Source organism: Falco cherrug, chromosome 9 (assembly GCF_023634085.1).
Source record: "Falco cherrug isolate bFalChe1 chromosome 9, bFalChe1.pri, whole genome shotgun sequence".
NCBI classification, from domain to species: domain Eukaryota; kingdom Metazoa; phylum Chordata; class Aves; order Falconiformes; family Falconidae; genus Falco; species Falco cherrug.
This window is the reverse complement of record NC_073705.1, coordinates 9882562-9895075: the sequence shown is the minus strand read 5'-3', so window position 1 is coordinate 9895075 and position 12514 is coordinate 9882562. Positions and strand designations below refer to the sequence as shown.

The following is a 12514-nucleotide window of genomic DNA, read 5'->3' as shown; positions in this document are numbered from 1 at the left end:
TTGCTGCTGAGTTTATCCAAGGAAACGGCAAGAGAGGGAGGGAAGGTTCTGCCTCCGACACCTTTTGCCGGCAGAAATCCCTGTGTCAACATGACGCCCTCGCTGAGGGAGCGGGGACAATGGTGGCGGCTCTGCCCTCCGGCCGCAGCCCGCATTCCTGCCCCCCTCCCCTGGAAACCCCCCTTTTGTGGGGAGCAGCAGGCCCTGTGAAAGGGCCGTCTGTCGCCCTGCCTTTTGACTTGGAGGGTCTGTGTCTAACATTTTAATAGGGGCTGGGGGCTGGGGAGAGCCCCCCCCCCCCGCCTTGTCCCAGGCTGCTCCCCAGCGGGGTCACTCTCCCAGCCCACCCCGAAGCCGGCGCACGGGGCTCCGGCCGCCGATGGGCTGTGGGTGCTGGTGGCACTGCACATCCTGCCCTCGACAGCCACATTCCTCCAACTGCTCCAAGAGGAGCTACTCGATGGGTTACCTGGCCGTGAGAGCCTTCGGGAGGGTCTTCTTCTGATCCCCCCCCCCAAGGACGCGCTGGTGGGGCAGGAGCACTGGGAACATGCTCTCCTCCATGGCTGCTCATAGACAGCGGGTAATTTCCATCTTAAAATAAACCACGGCACACTCACACTCACCCCCCAGGCAGCGATGTCAGCAGGGAGCACATGGTACTTGGGGTCCCCATCACCCCACCAGCGCCAGCTCTCTCAGCCAGGGGACACGGGACAGAGCAGCTGGCAAAGTGAAGACCCCCAGGGCCAAAGGCTCCTTTCATTGCTCCTCTTGGGGACAGTTGTGGTGGACACAGGTAGTGTCACATCGCTCCAAGGAGCCATAAAGGAGGATGAGGAGGAATCAGCAGCAGGACAGGAAGCTCAGCCCTACAGCATCAGCCCTTGCAGTGGCCTGGGACTGATCCTGCACAGCCCTGGGACTGAACCTGCACAGCCTGGCACCACCACTCTCAGCTACACCAACTTCAGATGGAGCCCAAAGCAACAGGCTCCCAGCCCGGCGGTGCTCCCCCCGGCACCCAGCCCACCACCACAAGGCTGCTTGCCTGCAGGGTGTCCCTTCTATATAAATAAGGGCAACGTTATAGCGTCATTAAAACTTAATAAATCCATTTCCCATATAAATACCATTAAATTCAGATTTTGGGGAAGGGAATTAGGGTGAAAAGTTGTTAAAAGAAAATGACTACTGCGCAAATAAATTTTTGCAACTTGACTGAGCGTGAAAGTTTCCCATTAAAATGCAACTTCGCTCCCTTTGCTGGAAATGTGCAAGAGCCTAACAACCAGGGCCTAAACATTAACTGTTTAACTGACTTTTCCAATATTAACTCCAGACTGCCATGGGGGAAGGGGAGGACGTGACGGGTGCAAGCTTAAAGCAGACATTAATTACTGCTGTGCGAGGGAAGCACAACCAGAGCGCGCACCGCTCGCATCTCACCGGCATCGTGCTCCCAACAGCCCTTGGCAGACACAGACATGGGCATCAGCGGCCGTGAACTAAAAATATTATATTCTGTTCTGAGGCAGAGGTCCCCACATGGCCCAGTTCAATGTCTTCCCCCCTCCCCAATCCATCACGTGGGCTTTAGTTGTGGTCCTGATCCTGCACCCCAAGCACTGAGCACCGCATTTACCAACGGGCACCTCTGTCACCGCGAGCCAGGATGCGCCCAGCAGGCTGTGTCCTCCCTCTCGCACCAAGACAGGTTTTGATGTTCAGATACAGCAGCAGACAGAAGGGGAACTGAGGCACTCAGCAGACCTCACTTGACATATGTGGAAACCTCAACACCATCCCGTACTGCAGACCCCTGCCCATGGGGCACCTGCCAACACGGGGAGGTGACGGGGGGGACTTGACCTGCTGGACATGCACTAGAGCTGTAAACTGGGGCACTGCAACAGGTCTTGGTGCTGCTGCGCACCGAGGAAGGCAGAGTCCAGCCAAAGGTGTGCAAGCCTGAATGGGCACCGTCACACCATCGGGAAGCACCCTGAGCTGCTCCACCAGCAAGATCCAGGTGTCAAAAGTAAAGACTGGGGTGTCCCCAGGTGGGCATCTCTAACTGTCCTGGGGTCTCCAAGCAGGTGTATGGGAGCTGCCATAGCCTGGTGTCAGTAAGATCTAGCGGAGTGCTGCAAAGACTTTCCAACACCACACGTGCAAAGAGAGTTGTGCTAATATGTCCAGAGGGTGCTTCCTCAGCCCCCCGAGCCCTGGCGCTACAGCCCTGGTCAGACCCTGCTGATGCCAGCAGTGCCAAAGCAGGACCCTGCCCCTCACACGTCACCGCTCCTGCTCCTGGATGCCTCCACATTCAGATACCCAAGAAGCAAAAGCGCAGCACCCCACTCAGCACCAGAGTAACGTTTCTATGCTTATTCCAGATCTCTGGCTGATGTGAGTAGCTGCAGTTTTACCCCAGACCAAAGCGTGAGCGCAGCCCTGGGCTGGTGAGCACCCAGCACAACACCCATGGCCAGCAGTGCTCATGATAGCAGGGGTAACACAAACCTGCTGCTGCTGATAGCTCTCAAGGCCAACCTGAAGGAGCCCAGCACCACAGGATGGAGCCCTTCTGTGAACAGATGGACTGGGAAAGCTGGGATGTGTCCTCCCCGCAACAAATCCGGCTCACCAAGGAACCATGCAGCAAGGCAGCATCGGGGACTGGCAGGATTTTGGCACAGCTGCGGGGCTGGGTGGCTGAAGCACCATCCTTCCAGGCACTGGGGCTCAGCGCCATGTGCCAAGGGCACGTAATGAGATGAAAACACTATTTGGAAAGCATCTGGAATCACCCCAAACCATCACACCTCTGGCCTGATGGTCTTTTTAACCTTGGGCCCCCAAGCAAAGAGCTGCGGGAGGTCAGCCCAAGGCCAGCTCGGGGAGCAGTGAGTGAGCAGCCCAAGTGCCCTGCGGTGCTGCCCCATCCCAGGCGGCAGCAGGAGCCAGGCAGTCCTCAGGGATGGCTGGACATGAAACCACACACACCTGCAGCCCTGAGCAGAGCAGACAAGACCCTGAACACCTTTTTGGCCCCTGGGAAGGAGGCTGGACTCAACCGAGACCCCACTGCTGGTCTGCTTTCCCAGGAGGGTTTAAGTTGTATCCCAGAAGTTCTTCCACTCCACAGCCTCAATACATGGTCTAAAACCTTCACCTGGAGTTTGCCGACACGTTAACCAGTCTCCATTCAGATACAGAGCTTACCAGCTCTCAGTAAGTGCACCCCGAGGCTACCCCCTCGTTAAACACACTGATGCTCTATAAATTTCACATTCCACTCATGTACACATGCCGTTACCGTTTGGGACGCCTACCAACATGAGCAAAACGAGGGTCACTACACCTCCAGGCCTGGAAAGAGCAGGTTAATTTCCAAACAATGTTATTTTAAAACTTGCTAACTGCCCCCTGATTATGTTATCCAAGCCCTTAATTGGTGAATAGCTTGGTCTTGCAGTGACTTATACGTGTCTCCCTCGTGCTACATACAATAAACTGGAACAGCCTTGGAGGTGAGAGCAGGGTATGCAGTATTAGCTGGAACAAACTGACATATCGTGGCTTCCAGCAGGTAGGAAGACAGCGAGTCAGTTTGTTGAGATGGAAGAGATTTTGGTGGAGTAAAAGGTACCCCACAGGTCAAAGCCAGTGACCTCCAGAAGCTGCCCACGGAGCCCCATGCACCGCATCGCACCGCAGGACCACACATTTAACAGCTGCAAATACCTGGCGAGGAATAGCCCCTCTGGTCTCGGGTGATGATGGCCGCTGTGAATACCCCATCCCCTCTGCATCCTGGGGAGCCTCTGAGCAAATTCATCTCGGCACGCACCACGCCATCCCTCCTGCTCATCTCTGTGCCACACGTACTGCTGAGGGACCTACTGAGATATTTCTTCTTGAACATGACCCACACTTGCCCCTGTCCAAATGTAGTACAACCCTTTGGACATCACAAGTATCCAAGCCATGAGAAAAAGCAAGCAAAAACCCTCAGCCCAATCAATAAAATCCCAAGGCAAGTAAGCAGGAGTCCGTGGGACCACCTGAGACAACTGATAACCATCAAGACACCTGGCAGAGAGGAGAGATGTAAACAGAGATTCTTCTAGCAAAGAGCTAAAAAATCCCGCTGCTGTCCCAGTGACCTCACCAGCTGGGCTTCTCAGCTAAGTTTCTCTTCAACTGGAATCTGCAACAGGTGACGCTTTTGTATTTTTAATCTACCCTTTTACCCATTTCCACCTTGTTCTTTCCGAGAATGAGATCAGACTCGAAAGAGCCATCAAGAGTTCTCAACATGGCTGAATCACCGCTCGTCTACTGCTTTAAGAGCTTCCTCTGGTTGATTGTTCAACACTCCACCCTCTTCCTCTCCAGCATGGAGACTGCATTTTTTCTTTGTTATTATTTCATGGAAATAACGTTGGGTTAAAGCACATGAGAAAAACCAAACCAGAAGGAAACTTCCGCCCTTTACAATGAGATAACAATGACTGAGCAGTTGAATAACTTGAAGGGCACAGAGAGCTGCAGGGCTCAGATCACTCCTCTCGTCTTCCTGGTTGTCTCCTGGAAGAGTCTGGAGTTAAAATAACCATCTCTTCCCACTACAGTCCCCCCTCTGAACGTTTCTTCCAATGTTTCTGGCCCACTGCCCGTAGAAGCTGGTGGTGGCAACAGGCACCGGCTCCGGAGCCATCGCCCCAGCTGAACTACAACGCCACGCTGATTCATAAACAGAGGAAGTACTTTAGCAAACCGACTTTTCCCCCTTTTCAGCGCAAGCCTAGCGATTAATTTAACTTATTCTTTTCCTCTGCCATCTCTTCTGCTTCTCTGGGCGAGGGTATGACAACCCAGGCGCAGCTCCTCTGACTTGAATGGCACGAGGCTGGTGGAGTGGCGTTTGAAACGCAGCCTTCTTTCATGCCATCTGCTTTTAACTAGCAGAGCAAGGGAGGTCCTGGGAATAAACATCACATGGCACAGCAACCTAAAATCAGCCCTACTCCTTTGCAGGGATGCCAGTCAAAACTACGGTTGTCCAACAGTCTAATTAGGAGCTATCACTAGAAGTCAAAACGATCTTTTTGGAAAACCTTCTCATTTTGTCTGGGAAAATGCCTTAGTCAAAGGCAAGTGCTTTTTCTGGAAAGCCACAGCTATCCAGCACCACGAAACCACACGTCAAGCACCGCAGCAGCCATCATCTGCAGGCAGGACCGTCTAAAGCTCCGGATCTGGTCCGAGCGCTGTGCGTGGGACAGAAACACCCTGCGCCTCCAGCTGGGGTCCGGGCAAGATGCGCCAAACTCTGCGGCTGCTCCTCCAGCACTGAAAGACCCGGCTACCCCTGCCAAGATGGAAAGCAGCTCCAAAGGCGGCTTAATTAGGCCGCTTCTGTCGCGAGCCCTCCAGCCGATCAAATGCTCAGTCCTCTCCATTCAATTAAAGCCCTGCGTGCCCCGAACTGCCTGGCAAAGGGACAAACAAGATAAGACACCTGGAGTTTTACAAACTATCCCTGTAAAATAATAAAGGCAGAGAAATCTCATCGCCTCGCACCGGCGATTCCCTTTCCGTAACAGGGCCGATAACTCGGTTTCAGAGTTATCAGAGTCGTCTTCACGTAACCCAACGAGCTCTCTCCTGCCACAAACGCCAGGACGCTTGTCCGCTGGAGTAGCGTCTCCCTCGTACGCTATTTATTTCACTCCACTTTCTAATTGGATTTGTGGGGGCAGCACAATGGGGCTTTATGGCCAAACTTTGTTAAGTGCCAGGCCGAGCAGAGATGTGGCCAGCAGCCAAAATGGTGCATTTCACGCAGGCGCCAAAGGGCAGTGCCAAGCTTTTCTGCGTCTGGTATCTGTGTTCTTGGCTCTGCTTTGTTTAAGAAGCTTGGAAGCAAAACTCCTCGTAAAGAGATATTCAAACAAGTAAAAAACCAGGATTTTGCAAGCTGCTCTCAGATACCTCAGAAAGCTGCACCTCCTCCAGTCTGGCAGTACCTCCGATATCTGCCCCGATCGCCCACGGAGCATACCCTGCACGGGACAAGCGCTTTAACACACTGAGAACACACACTTTGGTTTCCTGCAAAAATAACTCGCACACACTCGTGAATCCATCCCAGCATCTGCAGCCAAGCGAGAGGTGGTTATTCACAGCTAGCAAGTTTAAAGAACAAGTTCTTTAAACTTTTTCTCTTAAAAAAAGCCCATCCCAAGCCTACTTTGGAGGCTTCTCCTCCATATAGAGCTCGCACACATCAGATCTAATTAGATTCCATCACCATCTGCACATGAAAAGTAAATCAGGAGTTGCAGAGACTTAAGAAAAAAAGGGAAGAATGACCACAAGGAAAAGGAGGGGTGTAAGGTTGGGGAGGGGGTGGAGGGTTGGGCATTCTGGGAAGCCATACATGATTAGTCACACAGCATTAATCTGCCTCCCTTAACAATAGCTGCCGAATTTCGACCGAATCCCAGCTGTCGCTCTTTGAATGAAAGAAAACAAGATTTAGAGCGTCAAGCGTTGGTAAGGGCTTCTGTGCAAAAAAAAGTGGCGTGCATTCATTAGTGGCTCACAAAGAGACCCAGCCTTTGTCCATTAAATTGCTCATGTGCCTGATTGATTTGCTGATTTATTTGCACCAAAGGGTTGGGGGGCTCAGCTTGGAGAAGGGGGCGGGAGGTGGCTGGCTACTGGGCAGAGTAACGGCACCCAGGCAGATTTGCAAAAAAGCAACACACATTGTCAAGGGAAACTGCCATTCAACAGGTTGGGATTGGAAATGCCTTCAGGTTCCTCCGCCGAGGACTTCCTATTTGGAAATTTGGGGTGGGTGGGAACGTCTCCCCGCCCGCTCTCAGCTCAGGCCACGTTCAACAGGCAGAGGGGAAATCTGGCCGGAAAACAGAGTCTTGCCCATTCACATTTCTTTTATGGAATCGTTTTTAAAAGGGAGCTGGAGTCTTATTCATTTCTCTTGATTATTGTTCCCTGGGAGCCTGGAGTGAATCGGCCATCGCTGCGGTGGGTCGGTTGGTCCTTCAAAGAGTCCCAACGCTTTACACATCCGTTTCCCCACAATCGGCTTGGAGAAAGCTCCGGCCCGGGTGCCAGGTCCTGCCAGGAACGCCGGGCTGGACCGCAGCTTGGCACCGGCGCTGGCAGGACTGCGGGAGGAGGTGGCCCTGCTCCCCTGCCCGCCCTGGGCGATGCCCCGCAGACCCACGGACATCAACGGGGCAGCTCCAGAGGCCAGAGCCACACCATGAAACCTCTCTTGAATGTTTATTGGAGATATACTGGGGCACCGCACCACGAACTGCCAGGGTGCAAGGGAGTGAAAGGCAACGCTTCGGGGCCAGGAGGGAGTAGCTGGAAGACAGACAGAGAGACAGACAGCTTCCCTCCCTGCCTGACGGTCCAACGAGTGCCGCGGGCTGGCCCTACCTCCTGCTCCATCAGCAGGGCAGTCTGCATAGGTTAACACCAGCAAAACATGGCCCTTTGCCCATGTTTTTCCACCCAGCTACGAACAAAGCCCAATCCTGCCAAACTCGCGGCGACTCCTACACAAGCAGGTTATTCTTGCCACTCAAGGAAAGAGAACGCATCTTGCCCTATTAAATCCAGAGCCTTCAAAGCAAAGTCAACATGCATGTCAATACTTTGGTCAGGAGAGATGAAAATCCTCTGGCTCCTCCATACTTACTGGCACACCTCCGTCCCGTTGAGAAAAGTTTCACACTTGCCCCCGTTGAGGCAGGATTCGGCAAGCTGTGTGCACCGTAAACCTGCAACAGAAGGAGAGCGTTAGCCATGGTGCAGGTTCTGGGTGGCAGTGGCAGTGGCTGCATCCCCTAGAGTCACCCAGACTGGGGACAGGCTCGCCGAGACCCCCTGCGCAGCCTGGTGAGATGGGGGCTGTGGCACCCGGTGGCCCCCAGTCGCAGGGTGATGGAGGCGGGCAGGGACCGCATGGCCCCAGTGCCGAAAGGCTCACCTAAAAATAAACTCAGGGTGGGCTCGAGGGCAGGCTCTGCCTTCTCCTCCAGTGGGAGGGCTGACAGAGAGAAACCCCAGATCAGGCCCTTGAGTGACAAATGCCATTTGGGAAAAACCATCCGCCCGAGGGCCCATGAGTTACCATTAACTCGGTAACGAAATGAGTTGCCCGTCACAACTTGCTATGAGTAAAGTTTTCATTGTCTGGCCCTCAGAGCCAAATTCTGCACAGTTACCACAGCAACTTGCTGAAAGTACCAGAATCGCTTCCGATTTCCACCCCGGCTCACTCTTCCCCCTTCTCTGCCCCACTCGCTCTTCACGGTAACCGGCTCCGCGCCACGCGTGTGCAGCCAGAGTGGTTTCACATCGAACAACTTGGCACCACCACGACCAGAACCAAACTTCTCTGCCAGGCGGCTGCCGAGCCCCCCGCACCCCAGGGACATCCTCGGGGCTCTGGCCGCGCCCCGCCCCCCCCCCCAGCACACCCCACAGGGGATGGAGAGGGGGGGCTGGGGACCGCTCCAGCCGGCCACAACTTTCTGCAAACTTCGCCTGCGAGGGCTGGGCGCCAGGCACGGCTCTTAGCCCGGGCGGTCCCGGTGCGGAGCGGGCCGACGGCAACCCTGCTGCCTTCCCTTCCCAAAACCCTCCCAGGACACTCCTGCTGTAAGGATGGTTGCTCGCTCGGGGCCGGGGCTGGGGGGGGCATGGCAGGGCCCCGGCCCCCCGCGGGCGGGCTGCTCCCCGCTCCGCCCCGCACCTCCGGCCACTTTCAGGGCTCTTCGCCCCGGCCCCGACCGGCCGCCCCCGACGGGAGCGCAGCGCGGCGCGGCGAAGCGCCCGGGCCCGCCCCAGGGCCGGCGCCGGCGGGGGCTGGGGGGGAGAGCCGGGGGGACCCTGGTGACTTTCAAGAAACAGGAAACCGAGAAAAATTTGCAAAACGGTTAAAAGCTCTCGTGGAACAACAGGCAGGAGCGCGGCCGCCCTGCGCGCCCCTCCGCGGGGCCGAGCCTGCCCCGAGCTCCGGCTCCCCGCCCGCCGGTCCCAGCTCCGACGGCCCCCACCCGCCCGCCGTCCCGAGCTCCGGCGCCCCCCGCCCCCCCGTCCCCAGCTCCGGTCCGCCCGTCGGCAGCGAGCGCCAGCTCCCCGCGGCACCCCCCGGTACCGAGCTCCGGTTCCCGCCGGCCCCGAGCGCCGCTCCCCCGCCACCTCCGGGACAGCGAGTCCCTGCCCCTCCGCCGTGCTGAGCCCCGCTCCGCACCACGGCTCCAGCCCCGGTGTCCCCCCCTGCGGCGGCGCCGAGTTCCAGTCCCCCCCGAGCAGCTGCGCCCTGTCCCCAGGCACCGAGTCCGGTTCCCACGGACCCCCCCCGCCCCGACGGCGCCGCGCTCCGGCACCCACCGTGCCCAGCCGGACTCGGGCCCCCCGCCGCGCCCGGCCCCGCTCTCGGCAAACTTCCTGCCGGGCCGGGGCGGCCGGTGCGGGGCCCGTCGCGGCGGCCCTCACCTCGCGTCAGGGCGGGCAGCAGGAGCACCAGGAGGCCGGGCGCCAGGAGCCGCTCCATCCCGCTCTGCTCCCGCCGCTCACAGCCGCATAGATCCGCGGGGCCTCGGCCGAGCCGAGCCGGTACCGGTGCCGGTAGGCGCTGCCCCGCCGGGAGCCCCAGACACAGCGCGCCCCACGCCGAGCGCAGCGACTCCGAGCGCCGGCGCCTCCCGCGGCTGCTCAGCCCCGGCGGGCCGGGCCGGGCCGGGCGGGAGGGCGGGGGGGCGGGACGGCGCGGGGCGGGACGGCGCGGCACGGCACGGGATGGGGCGGCACAGCACGGGACGGGACGCTCCTCCCTGCCCAGCCCGGGGGGCCGCGGGTGGGAAGCCCCTTCCCGCCACGGAGGGACCCTGCGTGAGATGGCAGTGGGGCGGCGGGGCAGACGCCCCCCGTGCGGCCACCGGACACCCCTGGTGGAGCCCCCCCCCCCCCAGCCACCAGACATCCCCGGTGCAGCCCCCCCTCACACAGCCGCCGCACACCTCCGGTGCAGCCCCCCGTCAACAGCCGCCGCACACCTCCGGTGCAGCCCCTCCGTGCAGCCACCAGACACCCCCGGTGCAGCCCCTCGACGCAGCCACCAGACACCCCAGGTGCAGCCCCCCCATGCAGCCACCGGACACCTCCGGTGCAGCCCCCCCATGCAGCCACCGGACACCCTCGGTGCAGCCCCTCCATGCAGCCACCAGGCACCCCTGGAGCAACCCCCCATGCAGTCCCCACAACCCTGCAGTGCAGCCCCCCCATCCCCAGTGCAGCTCCAGCACAGCCATCCCATGCAGCCACCACAGGGCCCCAGCACAGCCCCGGACCCTCCCAGGCAGCCCCCCCAAGCAGCCCCTGCATAGCCCCAGTGCAACCCCAGACACCTCCAGGTCGGCCCCCTACCCCAGCCTTGCTGTGGCTCCCCCATACACATGCTGCATAACCCCAGTGTGGTTCCCCCCATAGTCCCAGTGCAACCCCAGTGCAGCCCCCTTAAACAACCTGAGTACAGCCCCTGCGCAGCCCCCCTAGTGCAGCCCCCCAGCCCCTGCACAGCCCCTGCACAGGGGCAGCTGGAAATGGCTGGTTGCGCCGGTGGACCAGGGCTGAGCATCCCAGGGGGTCACCGGAGCACTGGGTGCAGGGTGTTGGGGGGGGGGGAGGGGGGGGGCACGGGGTGGGATTCACCCTGTGACCAGCACCATGGCGCAGGTGCGCGCAGGTACGTGGAGCCATCTCCCAGCGCCTTCCCCGCCCGCGCAGGCGGCTGCCCCGGGAGCTGGGGTCGGTGGTGTTTGTTTTGTGCTGTGAACTGATGAACTCGCAGGCAGAGCCCTGGCCAGCCCGATGCGCCACATCAACAAATAAACAAATAAATTAGCGGAAGCGGGGAAGCCAAACCCGGGAGGCAGCCCCACAACCCCCAGATGTGCGCAGGCTTCCCAGGCGTGCAGCTCTGCCTGTGGGTCCCCGCACCCCCATACCCGTGTTCCCGGCGCCCCGTGCCAGCCTGCAGCCATTCTGTGCTGCAGGCGAGCCCAGCACGCCCAGCACGCCCAGCACGCCAAGCTGCATGGAGCCTTGGGATGGGGGCACGGGGAAGTCCCACCTGACACCCAGCCAGAGCCCAAGCCCAAACACTTAAACTCGAGTTTGCTGGTGTCACCCAACGGGTGTGCCTTCAGGGGGGTGCTCAGTGGCTGCGCCCCCAGAGCATGGAACCAGCCGTGTGAGGATGCTAATGAGGGATGCTTCCTCACAGGGTTGTGGGGGTCAATCCTGCTCAGCAAGCCTGTGGTGCCTGTAAAGGGAGAGGGGGGCAAAAGCTCATAGCACAGGGAATTTGGGGTGCTAACTGCCCTGGGGATGGGGCACCTAAATCCCATCAGGCTCCAGGGTCTCCCCGAGGCCCTCTGAGCTGTGGCTGTGGGAGGCCATCAGGCGGCTCTTCTACAGCTCTCAAAGATGGGGACGTGCGGGGCCAGCTGCTGACCTTTGGCTGAAAGCTCAGAAAAGAGGAAGAGGAGCAAGGGTCTGCAATGGGTTAATGGGAAGGAGGTGACACCGCTGTCATCTGTCTCTCTCATCACAGGGCACCTTTCAGCCCCAGGTTCATCCCATCCCATGCCAGGCCCAGCCAGGTGTTATCCCACTGCTTCCTGTTGTAAACTATTTCCAGAGCAAGTGTGAAACAATTAAACCAACCGAAGGGCAGGGTCTGCTCATCAGATCAAAGGAGGGAGCCCTGCAGCGGTACCTCGCTCCCCCGCTCTCCCCTCCTTCCCTGCACCTCCAGTGTTCATCACTTTGGGCTCTAACATGGTGCCCTGACCCCAGCTGGGGAGCTGGGGCTCTGAGCGGAGCAGGGTGCTGCTCACGCTTCAGGGGGCTCCAGTCCCCTATGAAACCTTAAAGCGTCCCGGGGAGATGCCACTTGGCCCACTCTGTCACGGCAGAGTAGGGGCAAGGCTGGGCCATTGACACGTTTCAAGAGCAAATAACAGATGCCAAAGGATGCGCAGCTGTAATGCCTCTGCACCGCCATTCTGGCCGGGAAGCAGGCACCCCCCCTCTTGTGCCCTCCCTGCAAACACCAGGGGGGTGGCAGTAGCAGGATGTGGCCCCTGCTGCTCCCCTGGCTGAGCAACATCCCTGCACCGCTGTGACCGCCACCACCGTCAGCCTCAGCCAGGCAGAAGGCAGTTGCGAGGGCGGCCTGAGGCTTCCACCGCTCGGGCTTCCTTGGAGATGGAGAATTCCGCTCTCTTTCTCCATCTCCTCCCGTTCTCCCTCCCCATCAGAGCCCAGGCAGCATCTCGGCTCTACCTGGTGGAAATACCGGCCGTAACTTTGCCCGGGCTTGTTCTCCACGTGCCGAAAGCACCATGTGTTTAGCTTAGCTGCACTGGGGGCTTGCTCCCTGGAACTGCAG

The 12514-nt window shown here is 58.9% G+C and overlaps 1 protein-coding gene across 4 annotated transcripts in view; it reads right to left on the bottom strand.

Annotated features, from left to right (window-relative positions):
• NOTCH1 (notch receptor 1) overlaps window positions 1-9788 on the bottom strand; it is a 44634-nt gene extending 34846 nt beyond the window's left edge. For 2 of the 4 annotated variants that reach the window (XM_055720710.1, XM_055720712.1), the window contains exons 1-2: window positions 9451-9788; window positions 7751-7832 (exon numbers count right to left, since the gene is read on the bottom strand). In XM_055720710.1, coding sequence (XP_055576685.1) covers window positions 7751-7832; window positions 9451-9613 — 245 coding nt within the window. In that variant the 5' untranslated portion in view covers window positions 9614-9788. The remainder of the gene's footprint in view (window positions 1-7750; window positions 7833-9450) is intronic. The other 2 variants (XM_055720711.1, XM_055720713.1) reach the window with 1 other exon arrangement.
• Window positions 9789-12514: the final 2726 nt, after the last annotated feature.